This window comes from Oncorhynchus mykiss, chromosome 3 (assembly GCF_057628025.1).
Source record: "Oncorhynchus mykiss isolate SJ-2025 chromosome 3, ASM5762802v1, whole genome shotgun sequence".
Classification (NCBI taxonomy): Eukaryota; Metazoa; Chordata; class Actinopteri; order Salmoniformes; family Salmonidae; genus Oncorhynchus; species Oncorhynchus mykiss.
In genome coordinates this window covers 20,054,207-20,073,700 of record NC_143024.1, presented here as the reverse complement: position 1 = coordinate 20,073,700, position 19,494 = coordinate 20,054,207, and the positions used below count along the sequence as shown (strand labels likewise).

General features: G+C 45.7%; 2 protein-coding genes across 17 annotated transcripts in view; one reads left to right on the top strand and one right to left on the bottom strand.

Moving 5' to 3' along the window:
• Window positions 1-10,523, top strand: part of LOC110520835 (uncharacterized) — a 36,117-nt gene extending 25,594 nt beyond the window's left edge. For 8 of the 11 annotated variants that reach the window (XM_036967919.2, XM_090224042.1, XM_036967926.2 and 5 more), the window contains 9 exons: window positions 2,522-2,834; window positions 3,130-3,303; window positions 3,414-3,502; window positions 6,430-6,503; window positions 6,628-6,673; window positions 6,907-7,042; window positions 7,153-7,316; window positions 7,936-8,030; window positions 8,349-10,523. In XM_036967919.2, the coding sequence (XP_036823814.2) occupies window positions 2,522-2,834; window positions 3,130-3,303; window positions 3,414-3,502; window positions 6,430-6,503; window positions 6,628-6,673; window positions 6,907-7,042; window positions 7,153-7,316; window positions 7,936-8,030; window positions 8,349-8,462 (1,205 nt within the window). In that variant the 3' untranslated portion in view covers window positions 8,463-10,523. Of the gene's footprint in view, window positions 1-2,521; window positions 2,835-3,057; window positions 3,304-3,413; window positions 3,503-6,429; window positions 6,504-6,627; window positions 6,674-6,906; window positions 7,043-7,152; window positions 7,330-7,935; window positions 8,031-8,348 lie in introns of all 11 variants that reach the window. The other 3 variants (XR_005040454.2, XR_016492534.1, XR_016492536.1) reach the window with 3 other exon arrangements.
• Window positions 10,524-11,511: 988 nt separating this feature from the next.
• The window catches only part of LOC110520836 (uncharacterized), a 30,451-nt gene continuing 22,468 nt past the window's right edge, over window positions 11,512-19,494 (bottom strand). For all 6 annotated transcript variants that reach the window (XM_036967881.2, XM_036967889.2, XM_036967883.2 and 3 more), the window contains 6 exons: window positions 19,267-19,372; window positions 19,134-19,180; window positions 18,423-18,940; window positions 18,075-18,319; window positions 17,823-17,978; window positions 11,512-17,676 (listed from right to left, as the gene is read on the bottom strand). In XM_036967881.2, the coding sequence (XP_036823776.2) occupies window positions 17,511-17,676; window positions 17,823-17,978; window positions 18,075-18,319; window positions 18,423-18,940; window positions 19,134-19,180; window positions 19,267-19,372 (1,238 nt within the window). In that variant the 3' untranslated portion in view covers window positions 11,512-17,510. The remainder of the gene's footprint in view (window positions 17,677-17,822; window positions 17,979-18,074; window positions 18,320-18,422; window positions 18,941-19,133; window positions 19,181-19,266; window positions 19,373-19,494) is intronic.

Sequence of the window (19,494 nt, the reverse complement as noted above, 5' to 3'; positions counted from 1 at the left end):
CCAACATACTGTACACTGTCTGCCTGGCTGGCTGGCCGGTCGGCCAACATACTGTACACTGTCTGCCTGGCTGGCTGGCCGGCCAACATGCTGTACACTGTCTGCCTGGCTGGCTGGCTGGCCAACATACTGTACACTGTCTGCCTGGCTGGCTGGCCGGTCGGCCAACATACTGTACGTCTGCCTGGCTGGCTGGCTGGCCAGCATACTGTACACTGTCTGCCTGGCTGGCTGGCTGGCCAACATACTGTATACTGTCTGCCTGGCTGGCTGGCCAACATACTGTACACTGTCTGCCTGGCTGGCTGGCCGGTCGGCCAACATACTGTACACTGTCTGCCTGGCTGGCTGGCGGGCCAACATACTGTACACTGTCTGCCTGGCTGGCTGGCTGGTCAACATACTGTACTGTACACTGCCTGGCTGGCTGGTCAACATACTGTACTGTACACTGCCTGGCTGGCCAAATAACTGTACTGTACACTGCCTGGCTGGCTGGTCAACATACTGTACTATACACTGCCTGGCTGGCTGGCTGGCCAACATACTGTACTGTACACTGCCTGGCTGGTCAACATACTGTACTGTACACTGCCTGCCTGGCTGGCTGGTCAACATACTGTACTGTACACTGCCTGGCTGGTCAACATACTGTACTGTACACTGTCTGCCTGGCTGGCTGGCCAACATACTGTACTGTACACTGCCTGGCTGGCTGGCCAACATAATGTACTGTACACTGCCTGGCTGGCTGGCCAACATACTGTACTGTACACTGCCTGGCTGGCTGGCCAACATACTGTACTGTACACTGCCTGGCTGGCTGGCCAACATACTGTACTGTACACTGCCTGGCTGACTGGCTGGCTGGGCAACATACTATACTGTACACTGCCTGGCTGGCTGGTCAACATACTGTACTGTACACTACCTGGCTGGCTGGTCAACATACTATACTGTACACTGCCTGGCTGGCTGGTCAACATACTATACTGTACACTGCCTGGCTGGCTGGCTGGCCAACATACTGTACTGTACACTGCCTGGCTGGCTGGTCAACATACTATACTGTACACTGCCTGGCTGGCTGGCCAACATACTGTACTGTACACTGCCTGGCTGGTTGGCCAACATACTATACTGTACACTGCCTGGCTGGCTGGCCAACATACTGTACTGTACACTGCCTGACTGGCTGGTCAACATACTATACTGTACACTGCCTGGCTGGCTGGTCAACATACTGTATTGTACACTGCCTGGCTGGCCAAATAACTGTACTGTACACTGACTGGCTGGCTGGTCAACATACTGTACTGTACACTGCCTGCCTGGCTGGCTGGTCAGCATACTGTACTGTACACTGCCTGCCTGGCTGGCTGGTCAACATACTGTACTGTACACTGCCTGGCTGACTGGCCAAATAACTGTACTGTACACTGCCTGGCTTACTGGCTGGCCTGCCAACATACTATACTGTACACTGCCTGCATGGCTGGCTGGCCTGCCAACATACTATACTATACACTGCCTGCATGGCTGGCTGGCCTGCCAACATACTATACTGTACACTGCCTGGCTGACTGGCTGGCCAACATACTGTACTCTACACTGCCTGGCTGGCTGGCCGACATACTGTCCTGTACACTGACTGGCTGGCTGGTCAACATACTATACTGTACACTGCCTGGCTGTCTGGCTGGCTGGTCAACATACTATACTGTACACTGCCTGGCTGGCTGGCCAACATACTGTCCTGTACACTGGCTGGGTGGAAAAACCCTAGAAGGAAAGGCTGCTCAGTCAGTGTTAATGTTGGGGAAATATGGGAAGAAAGGAGATACTTGAGGAGAAGTGATGGATAGTAGGATGGCGGGGGACTGATAGTGAGGGAGGAGAGGGAGGGCAGAGGGAGGGAGGTAGAGAGTCGCACATCATCTAACCAGACACATATGTGTCTGAGAACACACACACACAGCCCAGCACACACATTTCTAATGTATAATTTGTGTGTGGGTGTTTGCATGTGTGTGGGTGTTTGCGCGTGTGTGTGTATACCAGAGAGGGCTTGTGGGAGGAGATATAGGTGGACGGGCTCTTTGTAATGCCTGGAATGGAATCAGTAGAATGGTACCAAACACATCAAATACATGGAAAGATTGACTCTGTTCCAATGATTCTATTCCAGCCACTACAATGAGCCCGTCCTCCTAAAGCTCATTCCACCAGCCTCCTCTGGTGTGTGTGTGTGTGTGTGTGTGCGTGCGTGCGTGCGTGCTTGACTGCTTGTTGTTATTCCCAGAAGGGGAGTATATGATTTGAGGGGAATACCAGGCAGCAGTGCAAAGGAAGTGTAGAGTCACCCCATCAGTTACTGATACATATACATCTCTCCTCTCTCTCTCTTCCCCTCTCTTTATTTCCCAATCATTCCCTTTCTCCTCCCTCTGTCTCCCACCTCTCTCTCATCTCTCTCTCTCGCTCCCTGTCCTTGCTCCAATGACTTCTCTCTGGACTCAAGACCCACACTATGACCTGAGCAGGAGGCAACTGAAGTGGCTGAGAACTGGTCAACGTTTTGGGGCTAAGAGAGGGCCTGGACGACCCAGGAAGAACCCTCTAGCCTCCCCTTTGGTCGCCCCCTTCCTCTCTCCTACAAGCCAACCAAACCCTCCAACTGAGACAGACGTCAAGAACAGAGATAGAAACAGAGGAAGAGGAGGAGGAGATTCAGTACAAGAGGTGATTGAAGCTGTGATTCAGAGCCAGAGGAGAAGACGGAAGAGGAGGCACATTGAGAAAGAGGAGGTTGAGCATCCATCTTGTCTCCAAAGGTAAACCGTCAGAACTCACCTTTATCCCAACTGACCCAGTGAGTGCCCTCGCAGATGGTCGCAAAGTTTAACACAACAACATTTCACTCCCACAGCGATCAAAGCGTTACTGAGAAAGTCTAGAAAATGCATGCTATTTTACATACCCTGCAACTAGCTGCTAGATGTGCACTGAAGACGTAATACTTCACACAGACAACGTATATTAACACATGGTTGACAGCACTGTGTGCTAAGCCAGTGCCCTTTCTCTCTATCCTATCTCTCGCTCTCTCACTTTATTCCTTCCTCTTAGTTCTGGTGAAGGTGAGCCAGTCACCCACACCCCCTCCATATGCACAGGCCAATCAGAGCTAACCCAAACTCCATCCCTAACCCCGGGCAGCCAATCAGATAAGGGAGCTGACCAGCTGCCTAGGAAGAGGTTTCAGAGGGCGGGGCTCTACTCAGATGACTACAAAACTACAGAGTGAGTTATCATGCACCTGTTCATACAAACTAACTTCACATACTCTGAATTGATTTCACAAATGGTGTGTATTCTATTAATTTAATTGTGTAAATGTGTCTCTTCCACAGTCCCTCTCAGAACCAGCTGAACAGAGAGAGACTGGAATATACACCAGGAGAACAAGACTACAGCCTCCTGCCTGCTCCCATACATGTTGGTGAGTGAGTTTTTATTTATTTTTAAATTATTTCACCTTTATTTAAACAGGTAGGCCAGTTGAGAACAAGTTCTCATTTACAACTGTGACCTGGCCAAGATAAAGCAAAGCAGTGCAACACAGACAACAACACAGAGTTACACATGGAATAAACAAACGTACAGTCAATAACACAGTAGAAAAAAAGTCTATATACAGTGTGTGCAAATGGCGTGAGGAGGTAAGGCAATAAATAGGCCATAGTAGCGAAGTAATTACAATTTAGCATATTAACACTGGAGTGATAGATGTGCAGATGATGATGTGCAAGTAGAAATACTGGTGTGCAAAAGAGCAACAAAAGTAAATTAAAACAATATGGGGATGAGGTAGGTTGTCAGATGGGCTGTGTACAGCTGCAGCGATCGGTAAGTTGCTAAAATAGCTGATGTTTAAGTTAGTGAGGGAAATATAAGTCTCCAACTTCAGCGATTTTTGCAATTTGTTCCAGTCATTGGCAGCAGAGAACTGGAAGGAAAGGCGGCCAAAGGGGGTGTTGGCTTTGGGGATAACCAGTGAGATATACCTGCTGGAGCGCGTGCTGTGGGTGTGTGCTGCTATGGTGACCAGTGAGCTGAGATAAGGTGGTGATTTAACTAGCATAGACTTATAAATGACCTGGAGCCAATGGGTCTGGCGACGAATATGTAGCGAGGGCCAGCCGACGAGAGCATACAGGTCGCAGTGGTGGGTGGTATATGGGGCTTTGGTGACAAAACGGATGGCACTGTGATAGACTGCATCCAGTTTGCTGAGTAGAGTGTTGGAGGTTATTTTGTAAATGACATCCCCGAAGTTGAGGATCGGTAGGATAGTCAGTTTTACGAGGGTATGTTTGGCGGCGTGAGTGAAGGAGGCTTTGTTGCCAAATAGGAAGCCGATTCTGGATTTAATTTTGGATTGGAGATGTTTAATATGTGTCTGGAAAGAGAGTTTACAGTCTAGCCAGACACCTAAGTATTTGTAGTTGTCCACATATTCTAAGTCAGAACCATTCAGAGTAGTGATGCTAGTCAGGCGGGCAGGTGCCGGCAGCGATCGGTTGAAGAGCATGCATTAAGTTTTACTAGCGTTTAAGAGCAGTTGGAGGCCACGGAAGGAGTGTTGTATGGCATTGAAGCTCATTTGGAGGTTAGTTAACACAGTGTCCAAAGAAGGGCCAGATATATACAGAATGGTGTCGTCTGCGTAGAGGTTGATCAAGGAATCACCCGCAGCAAGAGCATCATCTTTGATATATACAGAGAAAAGAATCGGCCCGAGAATTGAACCCTGTGGTACCCCCATAGAGAGTGCCAGAGGTCTGGACAACAGGATTTGACACACTGAACTCTATCTGAGAAGTAGTTGGTGAAACAGGCGAGGCAGTCATTTGAGAAACCAAGGCTGTTGAATCTGCCGATAAGAATATGGTGATTGACAGAGTCGAAAGCCTTGGCCAGGTCGATAAATACAGCTGCACAGTACTGTTTTTTATTGATGGTGGTTATGATATCGTTTAGTACCTTGAGCGTGGCTGAGGTGCACCCATGACCAGCTCGGAAACCGGATTGCACAGCGGAGAAGGTATGGTGGGATTCGAAATGGTCCGTGATCTGTTTGTTAACTGGGCTTTCGAAAACTTTTGAAAGGCAGGGCAGGATGGAAATATGTCTGTAACAGTTTTGGTCTAGAGTGTCCTTTGAAGAGGGGGATGACCACGGCAGCTTTCCAATCTTTAGGAATCTCGGACGATACGAAAGAGCGGTTGAACAGACTGGTAATAGGGGTTGCAACAATGGCAGCAGATCATTTTATAAAGAGAAGGTCCAGATTGTCTATCCCAGCTGATTTATACGGGTCCAGGTTTTGCAGCTCTTTCAGAACATCTGCTATCTGGATTTGGGTGTAAAGAAGCTGGGGAGGCTTGGGCAAGTAGCTGCAGGGGGTGCGGAGCTGTTGGCCGGAGTTGGGGTAGCCAGGAGGAAAGCATGACCAGCTGTAGAGAAATGTTTATTGAATTTATCGATTATTGAGGATTTATCAGTGGTGACAGTGTTTCCTAGCCTCAGTGCAGTTGGCAGCTGGGAGGTGCTCTTATTCTCCATGGACTTTACAGTGTCCCAAAACTTTTTGTACTTAGAGCTACAGGATGCAAATTTCTGTTGGAAAAATCTAGCCTTTGCTTTCCTAACTGACTGCGTGTATTGGTTTGTGACTTCCCTGAAAAGTTGCATATCGCGGAGACTATTCGATGCTAGTGCAGTCCGCCACAGGATGTTTCTGTGCTGTTCAAGGGCAGTCAGGTCTAGAGTGAACCAAGGGCTATATCTGTTCTTAGTTCTACATTTTTTAAAAGGGGCATGCTTATTTAAGACGGTGAGGAAATTACTTTTAAAGAATGAACAGGAATCCTCGACTGATGGGAGGAGGTCAATATCCTTCCAGGATACCCGGGTCAGGTCGATTAGAAAGGCCTGCTTGCAGAAGTGTTTTAGGGAGCGTTTGACAGTGATGAGGCGTAGTCGTTTGACTGTGGACCCATAGCGGATGCAGGCAATGAGGCAGTGATTGCTGCGATCCTGATTGAAAACAGCAGGGGTGTATTTGGAGGGCAAGTTGAGGGTGCCCATGTTTTCGGATTTAGGGTTGTACCTGGTGGGTTCCTTGATAATTTGTGTGAGATTGAGGGCATCTAGCTTAGATTGTAGGACTGTCGGGGTGTTAAGCATATCCCAGTTTAGGTCACCTAACAGAACGAAGTGTGTGTGTGTGTGTGTGTGTGTGTGTGTGTGTGTGTGTGTGTGTGTGTGTGTGTGTGTGTGTGTGTGTGTGTGTGTGTGTGTGTGTGTGTGTGTGTGTGAGAGATTGTGTGTGTCAGGTTTTTAACACCCCCATTTCTCTCACAGGGAAGTACCTAAGAATGAGACGTATTGACTTTCAGTTGCCCTTTGACGTCATGTGGCTCTTCAGGCACAACCAGGTGTGTAACACACACACTATACACACACACACACATACACATACACATACACATACACATACACATACACACACACACAGAATAAACTCACTCACTTGAATGACCATGTCTCTGTGTGTTCCAGCTCCACAAAGATCCAGATGTTCCTCTGACCAGAGAGATCTCATCCTGTGAGTACCCTAAAGTCACAGAGTACCCTATAAAGTCCTGTATTTGCATGCGGTGCATACGTACACAACGTTTATACTGTAGTGTGTACATCAATACTTGACTTCAACATGACATACCACCCTACTTGGTTGGGGGGGGGGGGCATCCCACTGTTGCAGTGACACGTTGAAAGTGTCTGTGTGGAGGGGTCCATACCTCATTATCTCTCTGTCTGTCTTTGTTTTCCTCCCAGATCAACCAAAAGAGAAGAGCCTGTCCAGTCCCCAGACAGGGGTGTCCCTCCCTCCCTCTCCCCAGGAGGAGTGTTCCAGTCCCAGTAAGAAGCTGTTTCCCTACCTGGACATGGAGCCTATGACCACCAGTGACAGGTAAAGACAGAAGACAACCCGCCATGTCAATACACATGGACGTGCAGACTAGTAGTTTGTGTGCATTTCTCAAAATAATGATCTTATTTATGTATTTGTTTGATTGTCAGGGTGTTCGTCCTGAGGCACCGCGTGTTCCTTTTGAGGAACTGGGAGAGGGTCAGAGACAGACAGATACGCCTGAGGAGGGGGAGAGAGGGGGAACGAGAGAAAGATGGAGGAGGAGTTTCCAGCTATGTAGCTACTGGGGACAACAACAGCCACATCATGTCAGGTCCATGAAGCAAGTGTGTGTGTTAGTTTAAGTTTTTGTAGGTGTGTGTGTGTGTGTGTGTGTGTGTGCGCTCGCACGCCTGTGTGTGTGCACCTGTGTGTCAGTGTGTTTTATTTTAAATGTGTTCATTCAGTAGTATTGTACTGAGTGTATGTTTATATGGACATAGATGTGTGTGTGCACCTGTGTGTCAGTGTGTTTTATTTTAAATGTGTTCATTCAGTAGTATTGTACTGAGTGTATGTTTATATGGACATAGATGTGTGTGTGTTCGTCTCAGTGCTCAGTTTAGCTCTCTGTTTTACAGTATTTATTGAGCCATATCATATTCAGCATTACACACACAGCAGTTTTCCAACCACAGAAATAAGTGCTTTCCCATTTCTGTCATCTCTTCACTACCGTCCAAGAACATCCAGCTAGGTTCAGCTTTCCCCATAAACTATCAACCAAAATGTATTTCCATCAAACAGTCTCCAGCAAAGAACAGACATTCATAAGGGAATTTTAAGGACATCTACTGTATATATAAATATATATATATATTTCCACACCACACACACACACACACACACAAAATACCATCCATGGGCACTAAGGTTCTTTCCCCTCCCTCTAGGTCGACAAATGGCGGTGAAGAAGAAGGTTGTGTGGATTAGTGAGCCCCTTCGTGATCCCCAGTGCCCCCATAACCCCCTCAGCACCACGCCCCATGTGAGTGCTCCCCTCTGAGTGCTCCCCTCTGAGTGCTCTCCTCTGAGTGCTCTCCTCTGAGTGCTCTCCTCTGAGTGCTCTCCTCTGAGTGCTCCCCTCTGAGTGCTCCCCTCTGAGTGCTCCCCTCTGAGTGCTCCCCTCTGAGTGCTCTCCTCTGAGTGCTCCCCTCTGAGTGCTCCCCTCTGTAATGTAACTGTAAAGATATTCACTCATTAGTGTCTCCCATGAGGGCTGTCTTGAAGTATTCATATGGAGTTCTTTGTCTGTGTCACTAATTCTTATAACTAACTCCTGATGTCGCATCTACCCCCACCACAGCTCACTGAGAACAGACAAGAGGAGAAAAAACAGGTGGAGGAGGAAGAGGAGGGCTGGAGGGAGGTCCGGAAGGAGCGACTGAACAACATACTGCTGAAGCTGCGGCAGACATGATTGGTGAGAGAGGACAAGGAAGGAAGGAGGGGGGAAATCTCAGCTCAGTATCTCTTCTTCTTCCAAGTAGCTCAGTTCAGCTAACTTTGCACTAGTGTTGGGGGGGGAAACGCTACCCTGAAATGATTTGTTATAAAGATGATTTTGGGCTTTGTTTCTGAGAGGAATGAGGGTGTTGTTTACTGTACCATTGATAATGATTGACAGACAGTCAGCAGACCAGTGACAGTCTGATTTAATAGTCAGAGAGGGCGGAAGGGATGGATGGAGACCATAGAGTCTTAAGGCTAGATTAAATTCGTATTGTGGAAGATCCGCGTTGTAGCTCGATTTAAATGTAAAGGAAATGTTCCCGTGTTCTCGCAGATTACATTCAGACTACATTCAGACTACATTCAGACTACATTCAGACTACATTCAGACTACATTCAGACTACATTCACGGTAAACGCTGCATGTCGGCTCAATCTGAAATGACCATGACAATAAAAAATTTTACCCCCTTTTTTGTGATATCCAATTACGATCTTGTCTCATCGCTGTAACTACCCAATGGGCTCGTACAGGCGAAGGTCGAGTCATGCGTTCTCCAAAGCGTGATCCAAGCGACGCTTCTTAACACCTGCGTGCTTAACCCGGAATGTATTGGAGGAAACACCGGCCAACTGACGACTGTCAGCTTGCAGGTGCCTGGCCTGCCACAAGGAGTCGCTAGAGCGCGATGAGCCAAGTAAAGGCCCCCCCCCGGGCCAAACCTTCCACCAACCCGGACAACCCTGGGCCAATTGTTTGCCGCCCTATGGGACTCCCGGTCACAGACGGTTGTGACACAGCCTGGGATCAACCCCAAGCTGTAGTGACACCGCAACACTGCGATGCAGTGCCATAGACCGCTGCCATAGACCGCTGCACCACTTGGGAGGCCTACCTCTACATTTATATGCAGATCTTCTGCGATACTTCCGCAATACACAGCCCCTATGATTTGATTCAATCCCTGTTGCTGAAGTACGGCGCTATAGTGTGATTCAACTGTAAAGGTAATTTCCAATTGAGCCGACATATGCAGTTTTTCAGTGAATTCAGTCTCCGCTAACGCGGGAACATTGCCTTGTTCTCTTCAGCTCTACGTATTGAATGTAAAAGTGCCATGTTGTAAATAAACTGACGCCTAAGTGAGTTCAATCTCCAAAAGCAATACGTCCTGTAAGGATTTCAGTACAATAACTTTAATATCACTACCAGTACCAGCTAGAGACCCTTCTATGTATCAAACCAAGTAGTTTTTATTGCCTTAGTGAATATGATCATTTCAAGATCGTTATATTGTACCAATGATAATGCAGTAACATTGACCTAAGTAATGTAATGAATCAGTTTCATAATTGATAGTTATTATCTAAGCGTTAAAGTTAATAGTCAAAGGCCTTCATTTTGCTACAAAGTGTTAAACATAACTGACCTATGTTGAATATGACTTCTCTTCATCTGTATACTTTTTCTGACTGATGGAATGTTCTTTTTTATTTGGTCAGACAATCAGGAAAATGAATTGAATCTGAGATTTGTAACCGTTCATTTGTACAGTTCTCTTTGGTGCAGTTTCTAGTTTGACTTTGAACACTAAGTTGAATGTTTTATAGTTGACCTGTGTATTTGCTTCACTCACTATTGCCAACGGGTGATGAGGAATATTATAGCATTCATCAATATAGTGAAGGGTTATTTATGTAGTTTGCATGAAATGTAACTTTGGGCTGGATTCAATCCGTATCGCAGAAGATCACATTAAAGTGTAAAGGTCATTTATCGTGAATTCAGTCTCCACGAACGCGGGAACATTGCCTTTGAATTTAAACGGAGCTATAACGCAGATCTCCCATGATACTTCTGCGATGCGGTGAGAATCCAGCCCTTTGTTGTACAATTTAAATTGCTGCTTATAACCTGTCTTTGGAGAAAATACCACAGAGTTCATCTGACAGAATGTCATTTCAAACATTGACCTTATTATCATAAATAAAATATCAATAACAATAAAATTGTGTTTTTGTTTACAAAGCATTGTGGACTTGTTATATTCTCAACCACTTAACCCTATCACAGGCCCATGAATGCCGCTGCTCCTCCAGCCTTATGGAGACGCTGCATAACTGTTGGGATATTCATTACACGGAATGGAGAGACTGCTAAATAACCAACATGGAAATGTGTGATATACAGCACCATCTGGTGGTGTAAAGCTGAATGACTCCAATGGCCAGGTGATACAACGTTTTCCTCCATCACGACCCTCATCTGAGGACGTGACCTCAAGAGGACAGACAGGCAGAACTGAGCCTGAGGCCCTTCTCTCCTCCTTCAGCAAATCACTGATCTGTATGTGATTATATAGGCTATGTGTAGATGGAGGCTGGTGGGAGGACCTATAGGAGGATGGGCGTATTTTAATGGCTGGAATGGAATTAATGGAACGGTACTAAACAAACATATGGCAACCACTCCTTTCCATCAATTCCATTCCAGCCATTACAATGAACCTATCCGCCTATAGCTCCTCCCACCAGCCTCCACTGCACGTGTGAGCTAAAGCTGCATAGCCAATCCCTCCCTCTCAGGTCTGTGGGTACTTTAATAAGGAAATCATTTAAAGTATTCAAACATGGATAGTTTCTCATTTCAGGGAGTAAGTCCTTCCCTCATGCACTCCCCTTCACTGCTCTGACAGAAGTGGCTAGGTCAGATGAAAACATACACTAAGCTCTTTGATTGGAATGGCTTTAATATCGAGGTACCACATACATTCTAGGCAAGCATTCGCTATAGCTCGATGGAATAGAGCAGGGTTATTCAACTCACCCTACGAGGTCCGGAGCCTGCTACTTTTCTCTTCTACCTGATAATGAATTGTACCCACCTGGTATCCGAGGTCTAAATCTGTCCCTGATTAAAGGGGAACAACGACAAAACACAGTGGAAGTGGCTTTGAGGTCCAGAGATGAGTTTGAGGGGAATAGAGAAGGAATGAGACACATGAGTGACTTTGAGGTTTGGTTTATGTTGATTATTTATTGGGTATTTACAAACAAGCACATGCGGGAGTCAGACACTGACTGACGCTACAGGGACACAGTACACTATGGAACAGTGAGGTACAGGGCAGGCTACATCACACCAGAGATATACAGAACCCACTGCCACACACACACACACACACACACACACACACACACACACACACACACACACACACACACACACACACACACACACACACACACACACACACACACACACACACACACACACACACACACACACACACACACACAGCTGAGGGGAGGACGGCTCATAATAATGGCTGGAACGGAGCTAAATGAATGGCATCAATGTATTTGATACCATTCCCCTATTCCGCTCCAGCCATTACCACAAGCCCGTCCTCCCCAATTAAGGTGCCACCAACCTCCTGTGATACACACAAAACCCCAGATAGATAGAGAGATAGATGTGAGGGGACAAATAAAACAGAGGTGTGTATATATATATATATATATATATATATATATATATATATATATACACACACACACACACCTTTCAGGGACTCCAGGGTCAAATACCACATCCAATAAATGTACAGCTTTTCATACAAATCAATGCATTTATCATGGATCATCTCACACAATGGAAAATATACCCGAATCAAAGACAAAAAATAACTAGAAAATCCTTGTCAACATACTGAGATTGTTACCGTCACAGACCATGTGTATTTCCTGAAGTTAGGTTTACCCTTCACCTGCATCTAGGCATGGCACATTGAAAGGTGGGCCTTGCTGACACTAACTAGCTCCTCCCTCATACAGCCTAATTTACCACAATCTGTAATTAAAATACATTATAGACAGCTCTAAAACGACTCATGTCAATTTACTGGCCGAAGAAAGTATTTGTCCAGCGTGTTTTGCTGCCGTGACCCAGCTAAAGCCTTTAGAAGACCAGGGGTTTAGTGTGACTGGCCATGACACACAGTGGCTCCCCCGTTAGGTAAACAACTATCTATTGGAGCTACACATTGTCTTGAGACACGCAGCGATTTGGATTAGCTAGTTAGGTTGTTGACATACTAGCAGGTGCCATACCATTGCACTTGCTGGAAGATTTGGTAAAGTAGCCTGTATAATGCAAGTGCAAAGTTACAATGTTTCCAATCTAATGTTGTCATAGGGACACTAACCCTGTGCTACACCACAGAGGCTTGATGGCATGGTAACCTTTTATATTTTTTCTGGCCAATCAAAAGAGCGATATTCCCATTAAATTTGAATTCCTCAAGTAACCTGAACTCTTCAAGAAGTGTCATGTCACCTGCAAGTGACAAAACAACAAAAACAGCAAACAAACAGTTCCTTTAAACCAGAAATCTTTGAGAAGTACATCATATGCATCATCATTACCAAGCCTACAGAATAACTACCAAACAAATCAGAAGATAAACATAGTAATAAACAATATTACTTTAACGTTATTCTACTACCACTATCGTTACTACGGTATTAAAAATGATGACCTTACACGGGTTAGCATGACAAGTAGGGAAAGAAGGAAGGTACATACAGTGGGGAGAACAAGTATTTGATACATTGCCTATTTTGCAGGTTTTCCTACTTACAAAGTAATGTGTATCATAGGTACACTTCAACTGTGAAAGACGGAATCAAAAACAAAAATCCAGAAAATCACATTGTATGATTTTTAAGTAATTCATTTGCATTTTATTGCATGACATACTGTAAGTATTTGATCACCTACCAACCAGTAAGAATTCCGGCTCTCACAGACCTGTTAGTTTTTCTTTAAGAAGCCCTCCTGTTCTCCACTCATTACCTGTATTAACTGCACCTGTTTGAACTCGTGACCTGTATAAAAGACACCTGTCCACACACTCAATCAAACAGACTCCAACCTCTCCACAATGGCCAAGACCAGAGCTGTGTAAGGACATCAGGGATGAAATTGTAGACCTGCACAAGGCTGGGATGGGCTACAGGACAATAGGCAAGCAGCTTGGTGAGAAGGCAACAACTGTTGGCGCAATTATTAGAAAATGGAAGAAGTTCAAGATGACGGTCAATCACCCTCGGTCTGGGGCTCCATGCAAGATCTCACTTCGTGGGGCATCAATGATCATGAGGAAGGTGAGGGATCAGCCCAGAACTACACGGCAGGACCTGGTCAATGACCTGAAGAGAGCTGGGACCACAGTCTCAAAGAAAACCATTAGTAACACACTACTCCGTCATGGATTAAAATCCTGCAGCGCTCGCAAGGTCCCCCTGCTCAAGCCAGCGCATGTCCAGGCCCGTGTGAAGTTTGCCAATGACCATCTGGATGATCCAGAGGAGGAATGGGAGAAGGTCATGTGGTCTGATGAGACAAAAATAGAGTTTTTTGGTCTAAACTCCACTCGCCGTGTTTGGAGGAAGAAAAAGGATGAGTACAACCCCAAGAACACCATCCCAACCGTGAAGCATGGAGGTGGAAACATCATTCTTTGGGGATACTTTTCTGCAAAGGGGACAGGACGACTGCACCGTATTGAGGTGAGGATGGATGGGGCCATGTATCGCGAGATCTTGGCCAACTATCGTGAGATCTTGGCCAACAACTTCCTTCCCTCAGTAAGAGCATTGAAGATGGGTCGTGGCTAAGTCTTCCAGCATGACAACGACCCGAAACACACAGCCAGGGCAACTAAGGAGTGGCCCCGTAAGAAGCATCTCAAGGTCCTGGAGTGGCCTAGCCAGTCTCCAGACCTGAACCCAATAGAAAATCTTTGGATGGAGCTAAAAGTCCATATTGCCAAGAGACAGCCCCGAAACCTGAAGGATCTGGAGAAGGTCTGTATGGAGGAGTGGGCCAAAATCCCTGCTGCAGTGTGTGCAAACCTGGTCAAGAACTACAGGAAACGTATGATCTCTGTAATTGCAAACAAAGGTTTCTGTACCAAATATTAAATTCTGCTTTTCTGATGTATCAAATACTTATGTCGTGCAATAAAATGCAAATTAATTACTTAAAAATCATACAATGTGATTTTCTGGATTTTTGTTTCAGATTCTGTCTCTCACAGTTGATAAGAAATTACAGACCTCTACATGCTTTGTAAGTAGGAAAACCTGCAAAATCGGCAGTGTGTCAAATACTTGTTCTCCCCACTGTATGAGAGCTGAGGCACGGTTGGGGGAAGGGCAGCCTCTCCCTCAAACACATAGGCTTGACAGTCGTGGTGTCGTCCTACACATACAGTACATCAGGGAGTAGCTTACTGCTTCATCTGAAAGCTTGGATAGTCTCAGTCAGGAACATACAACTATGGCCCTGGAAACCCACATTGTCTACTGGTCTCAGTAGCCTTTTGTATTGTCTTGTAGTCAGACTTAGTAACGCCCAGGTAACCAGTCAAGTTAAATATCTGGGGAATCAAAGATACCAATTGATCTATGAGGTAAAGGAAAAGTAACCAGACTAGAGTTGATCATCCCTGGGCTGAGTAGAAAGAGACAGGTCTCAAGTCCCTCAGACTGTTTATCTGTCTGTTTATCTGTCTGTCTGTTTATCTGTCTGTTTATCTATCTGTTTATCTGTCTGTCTACCTGTCTGTTTATCTGTCCATCTCAAAGCATTGATATTTCCATAAGCACTGAGTAGTATGTGTTAGTGAGGTTTAAGAGGTGTGGACTGATTGAAGTTACAGCATTGCTATGCCAGTTATACTTTACTGTTGGATACTAGAATGTCCTTTAGATAGATATGTGTCATATAGATAGATACTCTTCTGCATTCAAGGGTTGGGCTCAATTCGAATTGAAGGCTGCCGATTCAGGAAGTGATTTGAATTTAAAATCAGCTATTTAAAAAACATAAATAGCTTCTCCTTTTCAATTCATTAAGAAGTTATTAAAAATAGGAGGCCCCTATTTCAATCATCGAATTGGAATTTCAGTTTACTTCCTGAATTGACTGCCATATTGAGCCCAACCCCACTGCATTCACTCAAAGCATTCCTTATACAATACAGTGTAAAGGTATGAGATCATCAGGTTATGATGAAGATATGAAGGATATGATGTCAAGACAATGCATACAACACACACTAAGATGAAGCCACTGGATTCCAATAATTGACAAAAAACACTGGAGCTGTCCGTGTGTATAATGACTATAGAGTAGTGACTGGTGAGTTGGGGATAAAAGGCCAGATCACTTATCAATTTGATTCATGATCAACCTTATCTATAGTAACGTTTGACTATCTGTTTTCTCTTGGTTATCTATCCATCTATCTATCTCGGTTAAATTAATCTATATTCATATACCTATATATTATGTATGTATATTTATACAGTCAAATAGTTATCCTTTTAAAACGGACTATTAGTTGTAGTGGGAACATGTCAAACACACAGAGACCAAGCGAAAGAGGCGAGATCAATAGGGGTGAAAGGTCAAATAGAACACAGAAAACAGCTACATTTCACTATGGTACTACGTTACGTAACGTAACAGGGGCTACGCTCCAATACTCTACCATGGCTCCCTTCACCGGTTAGCCTGGCGGCAAGGTCTGGGTCTAGAGCAGAAACCGACCTGGCTACCAGGCTATAAATCTTCCCATAGTGACTGGTGATCTGAAAGTGTTTGGATAAGCTGAATGCATTGGTTGCATGTTTCGTCACAATATTGTTTTCAACGTTCGTTTGGACTGATGCCAGACTGAGCATTCTACTCAATGCATTATCAATAAGCGCTGATGAAGATTTCATCGAAAGTGTATTTCAGTGGCCAGGATGACATTCAAAAACAGGCAAATAATTATTAGGACATTCTTTCATCATCATTTTGATGTCACCAGATAGACTTTAAATGCAGTATAACATTAGCTAACGAGCTTAAATTGAGGGGAGGCCATCTGATTGCAACTAGCTAACGTTAGCTTTGCTAGCTATTCTTGTCGAATTTTGCTAGATGATGACATTGCCATCCGTCTAAAGTAAATTTGACGACATGATCATGCTGGGAAAGTTGTTTCCTTCTACATATTTGACTACTTTAGCAACGTCACCGTATTTCCACAGGCACTATATTGTAATTTAGACTAAACAGTAGTTCAGAACGACGGGGCTTATCACACCACTTTAGGGCACCGCCGATGGCGGCTTGGTATGACGACGGAGGTGCAAACTATGAATAGAATTCTACAAAGATTTATCCAGTCCTTCTCAGATCAGTGGTCACCAAAGAGAGATGATGAATGGAGGACATTTAACGGGATAGTCCACACCAAGATAAATGTTTGTCTGAAGTTTTCACACTTCAAAAGTGGTCTGAAGTCATGCTGGGTCCATATTCCACACCATCTGGTGAGCTAAATTAAATCTTCCTTAAATCCCCCTAATTAGATGGCATTAGATGGTACAGTTCTTTAGGGATTGAGTTTTGCAGATTTCTACAAGTGCATATAGTGGGATCTACACCACAGATGGTGCAGAGTAAGGACTGAACTAAATCACTTAGACCAGAGATCATCAACTAGATTCAGCCACCAGTGGAACATAATCACAAATCATTTGTAGACTGCAAATTGACAACATTTGACTAAAATATAATAATTTCAAACCTTGCTTAGATTTGTAAACAATCACATCTCTCTCTATGTGTGGGAATACCTTGGAACAGATTTCCAACATTTACTGATGTTAGTATTTTTTATGTCCAACAAGTAACCCAAACCCTTTGCTCAGAAAACTTGGGGGCCAAATAAAATCATGGGCCGCCAGTTGGGGAACCCTGACATACGACTTTGGACCACTTTAGAGATATAAACATGTGATTTGAACTTTCAGGGGTGAACTATTTCTCTGAGAGCATTGGGACTTCACCACAGCCTCTCTATGGTTGCCTAAATACATTATAGCTTTATGACTTCATTTTCCCTCCCCCAGATATATTCAAACAATCAAAACTCTGATCAGGTGTCTGAAATCACAGGATCAGTGAGGCGTAGCCAATGGGTACGAGCCCCTCTCGGTCTCCCTGACGACAGCGAATCCAGTCCTGATCGACACACCCTAAAACCACTAACTCCTCCCCTTTCTGGAAGCTTAGCTCCGCCCCTGTGCCAGAGTGGTCGCATAGTGTTCTGACTGACCTGAGAAAGAGAGAAGAATCAGTGATTCTGGTGTAAAAAAAAAAGTATCATAAGAATGACGTAAAACCGTCATAGACAGTCATGACAACTGAACTGATGTCTGAACTGAACAAACTAAACATGTAATCTAGATATATTTCCAATACCTGAGGGGTCTTGGGTTGTCCCATGTCTCCATCTCTCTCTCTAACACCTCTTCTACCTGCTGGGGCTCCAGCGCCCTCCTCTGGTTAGCGCTGGAACTGCTGCTCACCATCCGGGTCAGAACAGACACCCCTGGAGACAACCACTGAGACGGACGTCTGGGGAGGGAGAGAGATGCATCAGGGATAAGAGTAAGATACTTCAACTGTCTAGTGACAGAAAACTATCACACAAACACACACACACCAGCGCACCTGGTTGGAAGTGTGGGTATCGTGGAGTTATTGGAGGCTCCAAACAGCCGTCCCAAACCCCAGGGGACCGCCAATGCTCCATCGACCTGAGGAGGGTCACTCCTGGCCTGGGTACTGGTCTGGGGCTCTGGGGGGTCTCTGGATGTCCCCTCCTGGTTCTGTACTGCAGACAGGCTGAGTTCAGCCAGGTTCTGGCCCAGCTTGCCCCCCCAGCGTACCACAGCCCCCCATCCCTGCTGGATCACCTAGGGAGAGAATAACAGCTCAGAAAAGTGCTGTGTGGTACAGACACTCACCCATGCATTCAAACATTGACACACACACACACACACGTTGAATTGTGCTCACCTGTCCTGCCTGTTGGGAGAGACTGGCCTCCTCAACATTAGGAGGTGCTAGCTCCCTAATTTCTTTCTCCTGAACCCACATCAGCTGAGGACTTGTCTCCGCAAGACCCCCAGAGACCTTTGCAGGCCCCACACTGAGACTCGCTGGCTTCAGTGACTCCACCAACCCTCCCACCCCTGAGTTGGCCAGGGACGACGAGCTCGCATTATGATTGGTCGCCTCGGGTTCTGCTCTCCCAAAGTCCAGCTCTGATAGGCTCTCGAGATAGCTGCTGCCACTGCCTTGGGAAGCGGACCCCCGGGGCGAGAGCCTGAACCTCAGGTCCTGATTGGGTGGGCTGGGGATCTCTGGGCTGTGATTGGCTGGATCCAGGTGGTGGTGCTGGAAGAGCAGGTCGAGGTTAAGGGTCAGGAGACTGAGGGGCTGCAGCAGGAGGAGGAGCTCCTCAAACAGAGGCTGGCAGGAAGTCAATGACAAACGCATGAAGGAAGAGGGCTGGTAGAACGTCACCAACACATCTGACAGAGAGAGAAGGAGGCGAAGGAGAGAGAGAGAGAAAGAGACGGAGGGGGAGAGGGAGGCGAAGGAGAGAGAGCGAGAAAGAGACAGAGGGGGGTGTGTGGTGAAGGGAGGAGTGAGAAATAATGTTGTAACATATTAATATTCAAACAGATAGATTGCGGACATGAACTTTAGTCTTCAGGGACTTACCACTGCATGACTGGAGATGGGACAGCCAGAAATCCATAAGCTTGATGCTGAACGAGAGAGACAAGAAGCAGGTGAGAATTGGAATTTAAAAAGTCAAACAGAAAAACCCTAGGAGAGAAGAGCCAGGTCTTACTTGAGGAGGCCGAGGAGGAAGGCGTTGAACCTGTGTTTGTTCTGCCGGAGCTGGGGCAGCTCTCCTATTCTAGCCTGGAGGCTGTACAGGGACTGAGTGCTGGGCCCTGGAGGGAGAAGGGGAGCAGAGACGAGAGAAAGAAAGGCTTTGGTTAAGCTTTGGCACAGAGAAACAAATCAATATCTAATCAACATGTTATGTTACCTTTGACCTGAATTGACTGAAATT